Source organism: Impatiens glandulifera, chromosome 2 (assembly GCF_907164915.1).
Source record: "Impatiens glandulifera chromosome 2, dImpGla2.1, whole genome shotgun sequence".
Lineage (NCBI taxonomy): Eukaryota > Viridiplantae > Streptophyta > Magnoliopsida > Ericales > Balsaminaceae > Impatiens > Impatiens glandulifera.
Window position 1 is genome coordinate 28,446,683 of NC_061863.1, and position 11,804 is coordinate 28,458,486.

General features: G+C 33.1%; 1 protein-coding gene across 1 annotated transcript; it reads left to right on the forward strand.

Annotated features, from left to right (window-relative positions):
* The first annotated feature begins 10,686 nt into the window (after window positions 1-10,686).
* LOC124924547 (COP1-interactive protein 1-like) lies at window positions 10,687-11,592 on the forward strand. The gene has a single exon (XM_047464567.1). It carries the CDS (start codon window positions 10,687-10,689, stop codon window positions 11,590-11,592), a length of 906 nt encoding a protein of 301 aa, XP_047320523.1.
* The last annotated feature ends 212 nt before the right edge of the window (window positions 11,593-11,804 follow it).

An 11,804-nucleotide genomic window follows, 5' to 3' on the forward strand; every position in this document is an offset into this window, starting at 1 on the left:
ATGATATTATATTTGGATCAACTAACCCCAAATTGTGTGAGAAATTTGCCAAGATGATGCAGGACAGATTTAAAATGAGCATGATGGGAGAATTAACTTTCTTCCTCGGTCTTCAAGTTCGTCAGCTGGAGAAAGCAACATTCATCAATCAGGCCAAGTATACTAAAGAGTTACTGAAGATGTTCGGGATGGAGAACGGTTCTGCTGCAGCTACTCCAATGAGCTCTTCTAGTAAGCTAGACAAAGATGATGGTGGTCAAAGTGTAGATGTCACAACATATAGAGGTCTTATTAGGCCATTGCTCTATGTTACTGCTAGTTGACCAGATATCCAATTTGTTGTTGGTGTCTGTAGAAGATTCCAGGCTAATCCTAAACTTTCTCACTTCAGCTGCTAAACGCATTTTGAAATATTTGAAGGGAACTCAAAATGTAGGACTGTGGTATCCGAAGGATTCCAGTTTCAATTTGACTAGTTTCTCTAATGCAGATTATGCAGGGTATAAAATTGATAGAAAGAGCACAAGGGGAACTTTCCAGTTTCTTGGAGATCGTCTTATCTCATGGTTCAGCAAGAAGCAGATGTCGGTTGCCACGTCTACAACTAAAGCAGAGTACCTTGTTACCGACAGTTGTTGCTCTCAGCTCTTGTGGGTTCAACAACAGCTTAGGGACTATGGGATTGAGGCTGAAGAATCTCCAATTTTCTACGAAAACACTAGTTCTATCGCAATCACCTATAATACAGTTCTTCACCCTCGGACAAATCACACATCGAAATTAGACATCACTTCATCCTAGAGCATGTCAATCAGAAGCAGGTTCATCTTGAATACATGCCAACAGATCAACAAACTGCATACATCTTCACGAAGTCTCTACCCGAAGCTAAGTTTTCTCACTTTAGAAATATTTTAGGACTTGTTGATCTTGTTTGATTTTATTATGTGCATAAACTGAGGGGGAACATTTTGTTCAAAACGTAATTGGACAGACAAGAAGATAGAGGTCTCAATACGTCCAATGGACTAGAAATTTAAGAAGCATGACTACTTAGACGTACGTCTACTCAAGCAGTCTTTATCTTCTTTTGGGAACTCATGTCTTGGTTAATTAACCTGCACGATTAGACATTTTTAAGACAAGAGCAATTGGAAGCTCATTTCTAACCTGACAAACGTCTAGTACGTGTTATTTATGCGTAATTAGACGTCTATGTCTAATAGACGTTAGACGTTTATAAGACAAGCTTGATTACACATTAACGTCTAATAGACGGATTTCCCAATTATAAGTGAATTATGTGGAAAGTAGTTTAAACGTCTAACTACTTATGCACTTAGACTTTTCATCTTCTGGCTATCGGGACAGCTGTCATCTGCAACTGTATCAGTCTATGTAATTTTTCCCGCCAAAAAATAAACTAGTCACTTCTCAAATAGATTGAAGATATGTGTCTCTCAATTTTTCAAAAGTGATTAAAATTTCTGATAACCTTCTTCTATTCGTCTAATATTAATTGTGTAGTTTCATGATTAATATTAATTGATAGTTGTGTCCCTTGGGAATAGGTTTTTGAAATTTTTGACGGTTGGTATAATCATTAAATATTAAATTTTACACATTAGCTCTCTTATATTTAATGAATGGTGTTACTCAAATAGTTGAGTACTCATAAATCTCTAACTCTCTCTCTAGAATTCGAATAGCCAAAATCTTGTGTTCATCCTGCCAAGATGATTTATCTCTGCAAGTAGACTTCAAGTCCGTTTCAACTTTTATGTTTCCATAAATGGTTCAAATTTTGAATCATTGAAATATTATGGGCTAAAGAAATTTTTTCGTCCTCACTGCATCTATCACGAACAAGCAGTTCATGAGTTCTTTGAAATCGATGGCTTTTATCATAATAAGTACATTCGTGCAAATGTACATGGGAAAAATATCTTCTTCACTGAAGAAACATTCGGCATTTTCTTCAGACTCCCAACCGAAGGAATCCATGAGTTTCCTTCTTCCTTAAATAAAATTATGTCTGAAATGATGCATGTCTTTTCAGATCAAATCTTCAACAATCTGGTTAGAATGATTTCCTCCTAAAAGAAGATCTTCGGTTATGACGTTCCACTTTGCGCATTCCTTTGTTATCTCCTTACTGAACCCCTTACTGAACCTGGTCATGGGTTTCATGCCAATTCCTCTAAAATCTTGAACAACCAGAAGGTTGTCGACTATGTTCTTCGGGTGGGTAGGCTCAGGTCGAAGAAACAAAAAGGGATGTCTATAACTCAACTCTAATATTAGCCCTAGAGTTAGCTGTAGATTCCCTTCCCAGATGATGTTAAAAAAGGGGAAAGAAAGAGAAAAAGATTAGCCTTAGACTTAAGGGGAAGGAAGAATCTTTTTTTGTTGATCTTTTTATGTTTTTGTTGTTCTTGAAAGGTGTTTTTGTATTTTCTTTTGAAAAATATTCCTGATGTTTCAGAGTTAAGTTATGTTTTTTCTGATTATGGTATAACCGACGAACAGTCAATAAGACTCGATCGGAGTGTATTTGTGAAATATTACAGTTAGTGAATATCCTTCTCACTATTTGAGAAGAAGGGGACGTAGGAGACTTTGCTCCAAACATCCATAAAAATCTATCTCGTGTTCTTCATTTTGCATTACGGCTTACGTAATCTAACCAAACCGAAACATCATTCATTCAAACCGAACCGGTGTTCTCTCCACCTTAACCGACTCCTTCTAAATACCTTCCAAACCGAATCGTGTACGTTGCTTCAGATTGAAATAGACATTTCCGCACTTGAACTCGGTTCAAGAGTCTGTGACAATCTGTGTAGTGTTAAGAGCGGTTCTAATCTTTAATCGGATTAGTTTCAATTGTTTTTGTCGTGTTGTGTAAGCGATCTACCTTTAGCCGGACCCTGGTCCCCTATCGGCGATCCCGATCCTAACATAGTTAGACGTGCAGTCTAACAAATACGTAGTTGGATGTGCAGTCTAAAAGGCATAGTTAGACGTGCAGTCTAACGAATGCGTAGTTAGACGTACATTCTAATAGATACGTAGTTAGACGTGTAGTCTAACAGATAAGTAATTAGACGTGTAGTCTAACAGGCGTAGTTAGATGTGCAGTCTAACAGATGCGTAGTTGGACGTGCAATCTAACAGATACGTAGTTAGACGTGCAGTCTAACATGTGTAGTTAGACGCGTAGTCTAACAGGCGCAGTTAGACGTGCAGTCTAACAGGCGAGAGTTAGACGTGTAGTCTAATTCTTTCAGATTAGTCTGAAGAGAAGCGTAGTTAGACGTGCCTTCTCACAGATGAGAAGTAGACGTTCCGTCTAATAAATGAGAGTTAGACGTGTAGTTTAACTCCTTCAGATTAGTCTGAAGGGAAACGTAGTTAGACGTGTCATCTAACAGATGAGAGTTAGACGTGTAGTCTAACTCCTTCAGATTAGTCTGAAGGGAAACGTAGTTAGACGTGTAGTCTAATCCCATTAGACTAGGTGGTCTAATGGATCCTACTATTAGACGGGGTGTCTAACTTCATTAGATTTGTCAGTCTAAGTGAAAAACGTCTAATGCCATGCTTAAGCAGTTGCTCGAAGCTAGTATCCGTCTACTCACGATCAACTAGCTGTATGCTACTCCTGCTCCACTATTCCGTGTAGATCAGTATGACAACCAGTTGAAACCAATTAACTAATGCCACGTAAGCAAATTTTCTTCCCACTACTTATTTCTTGTAGGACAATTCTAGAAGAATATTCGGCGTACTACCAGATTGGTACGGCCACGATCCTGGTGCTCAGAGTCTGCTGCACCTGTGTACTATGGAGGCGTTCTAATAGGTTTTCACCACATGTTATTATAGAAGACTCGACCGTTGGTTCCTTCTCTCTATTTAAAAATCTTCAAGGACAACGGACGAACTGCGAGAATTTGAGTGAACAAGTCAGACACATACGCAAACATACAAACTGAACTTACAATCTCACGAATTGCTTTCTTGCATTACTGTGTGTATATCAAGAGAGAGTTAGAATCAAAGTACTGTCTAGCTGAGTGATATTCTTCAATATATTGTAAGTTGTACAAAGTATGTTGTATTCAATAGTGAGCTAGCTATGCAACTGTATTTGATTCTAAGAAAAGTATAGTGAATCCTTCCGGTGGTTGAAAGAAAGGGTAACGTAGGAGAGATTGCTCCAAACATCCATAAACAAACTGCTGTGTTATTTACATTCTATCATCTTCTCCTTCTTTGGTTCTTTAGCTTCAAAACATGAGCAAACGTTTACGCACTTGAATCGTTCAAGAGTTTGCAAGGGTTTGTGAAGAATAGAAAGTGATTTAAATTCCTAATAGGATTTCTATCAAATCGTTTATCGAAGCCATCATAAATAGCTAGAACCTTGTCTCTATTGGTGTTGCCGATCCTATCACGGTCTAATAGATCAGTCGTTTAAAGTATATACCTACTTAGATGTATATTTGATTAAGCAGGTTATGCTTCCAAGTTGGATAATTGTCTTGGTTTATAACCTACACAGATTAGATGTCTGAGTCTAATAGACGTTTAGACATCTGTAAGACAAGCGCGATTAGACGCTCACGTCTAACAAGACACTAACACGTAGTGTTTAAGCGTAATTAGACGTCGACGTCTAATAAACATCTAGTCGTCTGTAAGACAAGCGTGATTAAACGCCCGCGTCTAATAGACTCTTGTGTCTAATAGACTCCTGCGTCTAATAGACGCCTATCCATCTTAGATGCAATGAATGTGGACAATAAGTTAAACGTCTAACTACTTGTGTCCTTAGACTTTTTATGTTCAGGCAAATGGGAAAGCTGTCCACTACTACATTATTTGTCTATGTACTATTTTCGCCAAAAATTGAATAGTCATTTCTCCAATAACTTGAAGAAATATGTCTCTCAATGTTAAAAGAATGACTAAAACTTTTGATATCCCTCTAGTTCACGCTTTACATTAATTACAGAATTTTATGAATATATCATGCTGCTTATTTTAATTGATGAGTCTCTTAGGAATAGGTTTTTACGTTTTTGACGGTTCATCTACTCATTGATTTTAATAGTCATACGTTAGTCTATTTCTATAAAAGAAACGGTCATATTCAAAGGGATCGAATATCTCTCTTATGAATCCTCGAATTCTCTCTTTAAGAAATCTTTTTGTGTCTCTTAGCATCTTAAATCCCTAATAACTCATCGAAATGGGATACCTTGCTCCATCTACTCTTCAGGTAGACTTGAATTATGTATCCACCTTGATCATTACTAAAATGGTCACAATGTTCGAATCACTTAAAGCTTCTTAGGGCTCCTGTCATTGTTAACGAACGTGTGGTTCGTGAATTCTTTAAGTTTGGTGGTATATACGATAACAGGCTTGTCGTAGAAAAGATTTTTGATGATTATGCATGCTACTGTGATGAATCCTTTGTTCGTTTTTTTAATCTTCCAACAGAGGGGTTGTCTGAGTTCCCCACATCTTCCGATAAAATCTTATCTAAGATGAGGCTTGCCTTCTCAAACACAACTCTTGATTGGAATCTCATTCCTTTCGAAACTCATGAACCAGATTCCGCTCTAAAAGTTGATTTAACCTGCTCAACGATATCATTTCCAAGTCCCTCTTGGACAAGGGCTTCTCCAACTCATACTCGAAGACGGTCTTAGAGATTATGATTACTATCACAAAGGGGACAACAATCAACTAGTCGAAAATCATCTTCAAAAACTTGGTGGAAATGATTTCTCCTAAAAGGAGGCCACCTGGGTATGCCCCGCTCAGCATGCTGATTCCTACTCTCCTCTCAAGTGTTGGGGAACATGAGGTCCTCATTAAGTCCTCAAGAGTCTTGAACTACCAAAGAGTTCTCAACTACGTTCTTCGGGTGGGAAGGATTAAGCTCAAAAGAAGAAATTGGGAGATCCTTTTGGCCGAAAGAGATCATTAGGAATCTATCACTCCCAATGATGTTAAAAATGGGGAAAAGATATGGCCTTAGGGCTAGCGGGAATTAAGGGTAGAAAGGGATAGAAAAATGACCCAATCTTTTTTGTTGTTTTTGGGAAATTTTCGATTATGTTATTCATCTCCTCCAGATATTTTGAAAGTATGAATATATGATCTTTTGTTAATTGTTGTTTTGCTGTTTTTCGATTGTGTCTATTTGTCTTAATCTTTTAACTAAGTTTTAATATCATCAAAAAGGGGTAAATTGATGTGTCAAATTATTTTGACTAAAATAATTAAGAGAATAAGCATATTTTATGCCAACCTTATTTTGATGATTTGTAATGAAAACATAGTTATGAATAAAGTTAAGTTGTCTATTTGGTTTTATGCAGGTGCATTAGACTATGCTAACTTAAACGTGGTTTAAACAGACTAATTATACGAAGTTAGATGTTTACATCTAACTCCATTAGACGTGGTAGTCTAATGAGATGCGAAGTTAGACGTAGTAGTCTAACTCCATTAGACGTGGTAGTCTAATAGGATGTGAAGTTAGACGTTGCAGTCTAGCTACATTAGACGTGGTAGTCTAATGGGATGCGAAGTTAGACGTTGTAGTCTAACTCCATTAGATGTGGTAGAGGGATTCGAAGTTAGACGTTGTAGTCTAACTCCATTAGACTTAGTCTAATGGATGTGTAGTTAGACGTTGATATCTAACTCCATTAGACTTGGTAGTATAATGGGAAATGTAGTAAGACGTGGACCTCTAACTCCATTATACTTAATAGTCTAATGCGATACGTAGTTAGACGATGTGGTCTAACTCCATTAGACTTGGTAGTCTAATGGAATACGTAGTTAGACGAGTACGTCTGACTCCATTAGACTTGGTGGTCTAATAAAACACACAGTTAGACGAGGACGTCTAACTCCCTTAGACTTGGTATTATGGAGCACATCTAATGTCTTGCTTTGGCAGCTGTCTGAAGTTAGCATACGTCTAACCCCGATCAACTAGCTGTCTACTACTCCTGCTCCACATACTTCTGTGTAGTCTGACAAGCCATTTAATTGTATCCAATGAACGAATGCAACGTTCGTAAATGTCCTTCCAATGGTTTGTCTAGTGCAAGACAATATTAGACGGATAATCGACGCACTACCAGTTCGGTACGACCTCAATCCCTTTGCTCAGAGTCTGCAGATTTCTGGTACTATGGGAGGCCTTCCAATGGACACATACCACGTGTCCATGAAGAAGATTAGATCGTTGGTGTCCTTCTACTACAAATAGATGCTCAAGGACAACGGACGAATCACCTTACTAGTTTACTAAATTCACAATCTTACTCTTGCACTTACTAATTTATTACATTTCTAAAGTTCAAAAGAGAAACAATCAATTACTGTCTAGCTGTGAGAATATTGTTGAGAATATTGTAAGTTGAACAGAGGTTGTTCTGTTCAATAGAGAGTTAACTAGCTCAGTAAACTGTATTTAATTCAAAGTATTTAATGAATATTCTTCCGGTTGTGGAAAAAGGGGTAGCGTAAGAGAGTTTTCTCTGAACATCTATAAACAACTCTCTGTGTTCTTTACATCCTGTCATTCATTTTTCATTGGTTGAAAGTTTCAAATCCAACAAACACATCCGCACTTGAAATCGTTTCAAGAGATCGAAGAATTTGTGAAGAATAGAAATAAATATTATTTCCTCACAAGATTACTATCGAATCGTTTATCCTAAGTTATTATTAATAGTGAGACCTTAGTCTCAATTGTTAGCACAGATCTATTTATTTAAAAAAAATATTTTGTTATTTTAGTTTATGATTTAATTAATACGATAAAATTTGGATTAAATTCAAGGCTTTATTTGAATCTGGTTATTTTCAAAAATTATTTTTGATTTTGATGTATTTAAAAATGAGTTATTTCGGTAAAAAGGTCTGAACTAGTTTGATATTGAGTTATTTGGGTTTTAGAAAGAAAAAAACATCTTAATCATATTATATTAGGTATATTTTCAATCATTAAATTATTAAATTCATTTAATTTAAAATACTAAATATATATTTTTTAATTTTATACATTTTAAATATAAAAAGTCATTTTAATAAAGATATTTAGTTATTTTAGTTTATGATTTGAATAATACGAATTCCGATAAATTCAATGCTTTTATCTGAAATCTGGTTATTTTAAAATTTTAATTTTGGTTTTGAGGTATTTAAAACAGTTATTTTGGTAAAAGGGACCGAGTTAGTTTGATATTGAGTTTTAGAATGAAAAAAAACATCTAAATCATACTAATTGGTATATATTCTCATTCATCAAATTACTTAATTTATTTTAAATACTAAATATTTTTATTTTTATTTTATAAATTTGAAATATAAGCTATCATTTTAATAATTTAATATAAATGATAATAAAAAACCCACATTTTTATTGAATAAAATTTGATTTCATACATTTCAAAAAATTCTACAACAATATCAAGCTTATCCTTGACACTTTCTTTTCCAAGGTCGAGTCTCGTATAGATAGTGTTCCCTAACCATCTCTATCAAGTCGAGATACATTATCAAGTCGAGATAGATTATTAATTAGTATTGTCTACTATTTTGGTAGGATACAAGTATTCGGTTATAAGTATCTTCGTCTAATGGGTTGAATCTTATAATTAAAATAATTTTGATTAGTAACAATTTTTTTTTGTGTCTAAAATAATAATTGTTTTGTTCAATTTATTTGTAATTTTATATTTTTGTATGAATGAAAAATGTTAGCATGACCTACACAGAAATGACATTACTTGAACATATGAGAATCGAACAAAAACATATCAATTCAGATATATTATATAATATAAAATATTGAATTTTTGTTTTAAATAAATTTATATATAACTATTCAATTTTGTTTAAAGTGATTAAATATTATTTAAAGTATATAAATAGCATAAAATATTAAAAAGCTATTTAAAATATTAAATTTCTGATAGGGACAAAATATTAAAAAGCTAGTTATAGCAATCCTCTTAAAAATTTTAAAGTATATAAAGAGCTTAAAATATTATTTAAATAACTTCTAACAACTTTTTTAAATAAAGAAATACAGTGGTTAACTGTATTTTAATTCAAACTTACGAATTGTTTGTTTAAGTTATTTGAAAATAATTTGTAATTTGTTTGATCTTGAACTATTTATGGTTTGATTTATTTTAATAGAATAATTTAAATCTATAAATTTTATTTTAAAATATTATCATAAAAGATAATAAATATGACTTCCTCATCTAAAATACTTAAATGTTAATAAAATTATGACTATAATCATTCATTTTAATAATTTAAGTAAAATGATTTAAATTTAATTTAAATTTAAAATGTAATTAAAAAATGATGAAAAATATATTTTAGTTAATAACTTAAATATTAAGTTTATTATTTTAATGAAATTAAAACAAAAATCTTTAACTATTGATTAACATCATCATCTACATGATATGACAACTTGGATTCTTACTGTTTTTCTCCATATAAATATATAATTAAAAAGTAAAAATAAAAATAATTTAAAAAATATTTGTATATATAGAGTTTGTTATTTTCTTACTTACATATAATATTTTAGATTTCCCTCCTCTCTCCTCTCCTCTCCTCTCCTCTCCTCTCCTCTTGGTCATCTATATGAAGTTTTCAGTTCGCAATTTACAGGTATGCATGAGATTTCTACTTTTTAAGTTATTTTCATTACTTGAATGAAGAATTAAATGTATGAAAAAAGACGATTTTGAGAATAATTTAAATATCAATTTTATTCTGAAAGTATTGAAAACTAATGTTTATTGTGGATATAAAAGAAATAGAGATTAATGATTCTTGTTACATGTTTAAATGTTGAAGAAATGCTAATACATAGTTTTCAATTAAATAGATTTTTAGGTTTTTCTTCTCAATTTTACTCTGTTGTTGATTTGTTATGTTCTTACATGAATAGATATTTATTTTTGTTTATAAATGAACTAATTAAGTGAATTCAGTGTTAATTTCTGAAACCATACTTGTTTTATCTGTAAATGATTTTTCTCAAAGTTGTCATGTGATTTTATTATATTGATCCTTTATTGCCTATCATAATGTGAATTTTTTATCAAATCCAAATGGAGACCTGCATTGATTCAGTTTTAGTTTATTTGAAAATAGATCTTAATGAAACTAACAATGCAATATGATTTGATATATTAGTTACATTATGCTATTTCATTCCATAAGGGTGTTTAAGTTCCATTATTCATAGCTTCTCTATTCTAATCATTATGATGTCTTTTTCAAAATAGTTCAAGAACTTTGTATCAAAAAGGTTTTGAATGCGAGGTGGAAAATTTAAAAAAAAATGGAAATACAATAACTATTGGATGGATCAATTTAATGGGGTATCTTTTTGTTTGAATTCATATGCTTATTTTCAGCTAAATTCTTTAGTGTTTTTTTTATACATATGTCTTTTCTTATGCTGATTTTTATATCTCTTTGTTGCAGAAATAGAAAAATAAAATTACAGACATTTTTTAAAGCTCATTAAGTAGATTACAAGAATTCAGGTGAAGAATCCTTACAAAACACTACCATACGTTGAGTTTACTTTATGATAAGAATCATCTAAAGAAAATGAAGAAAAATGATCAAGGAGATGTTTCAGTTCTTATAAATAAGATTAAAGAGATAGAGAGCAATTCAAGATCCAAAATTGAAGTCTCAAAGGCACATTCCATCTGCCTTCAACTCAAGATGAACAAAATGAATCTAAACAGTATCGAAGCTTCAAGTCTAGTAAACAACCCAAACATTGGATCCAACACCAACACTAACACCAACGAGAGTATAATTCTAGAACTGGCTGCATTAAGAACAGAGAATAACCGTCTACACAATACAATATCCGAAATAGAGAAAGAGAATAGGAAAACAGTGAGTCATCAAAACAACATCATAAAAAAGTTAAGCAATGAGAACAAGGATGTGAAACAAATAGCGGAGAATAATATCAACGAGACAGTTGGAGAGTTACGCAAGAATTTAGAAGACCGAATTCGAATGATGAGCAAGAGAATAAAGGAGGAAGAACAACTTCATATCGAGAACAAGGAAGTCTTCATGAAAACAAGAGACAAGTACTCGATAGAGAAGTCTGACATGATAATTATTGAGGACATGATGAAGGAACTCAATAGTGTGGGAGTTAAGTTCGAGGAATACAGTGATGATATTATGAGGAGGGTTTCCACGTTTTCTTGTTGGTCCATGTTTGCAAAGGAATGGGCTAGGAAGAAAGGAATGGAGGAGAAGGAACGGGATGAAGAGATAATGGAATTAAGGGAGAAGGTGAAGGAAATGGAGAAGTTTGTGAATGAGAAGGAAGAAGAGATTTCTATGATTGGGGAGGAGAATAAGGAGGCTATTAGACAGTTATGTGTTTGGATTGATTATCATCGAAACAATAGAAGAGGTTACTTGAAGGAAATTGTCTCAAGAAATCGTCGAAACCTTAGTATTTTGCGAATTAGGAAGAGCTAAAGTATGATGTCGAATTTTGGGAATGAATGAGAGACACTTCTATTTTAAAATAAATATTTCATGAAACATTATAGAAAGTTTGGATTTTGAATTAAGAAATTTAATATTGTTCAAGATTTGGTTAATATAAACTATATTAACAACCTCTGATAAGATTATGAAACATGAATAAAATGTATTATTTACATTTGCGAAAGCTTGGTGGGTCCATA

Coding starts and splice junctions, on each gene's coding strand:
- LOC124924547 (XM_047464567.1), top strand. CDS start 10,687: ATGAAGAAAAATGATCAAGGAGATGTTTCAGTTCTTATAAATAAGATT.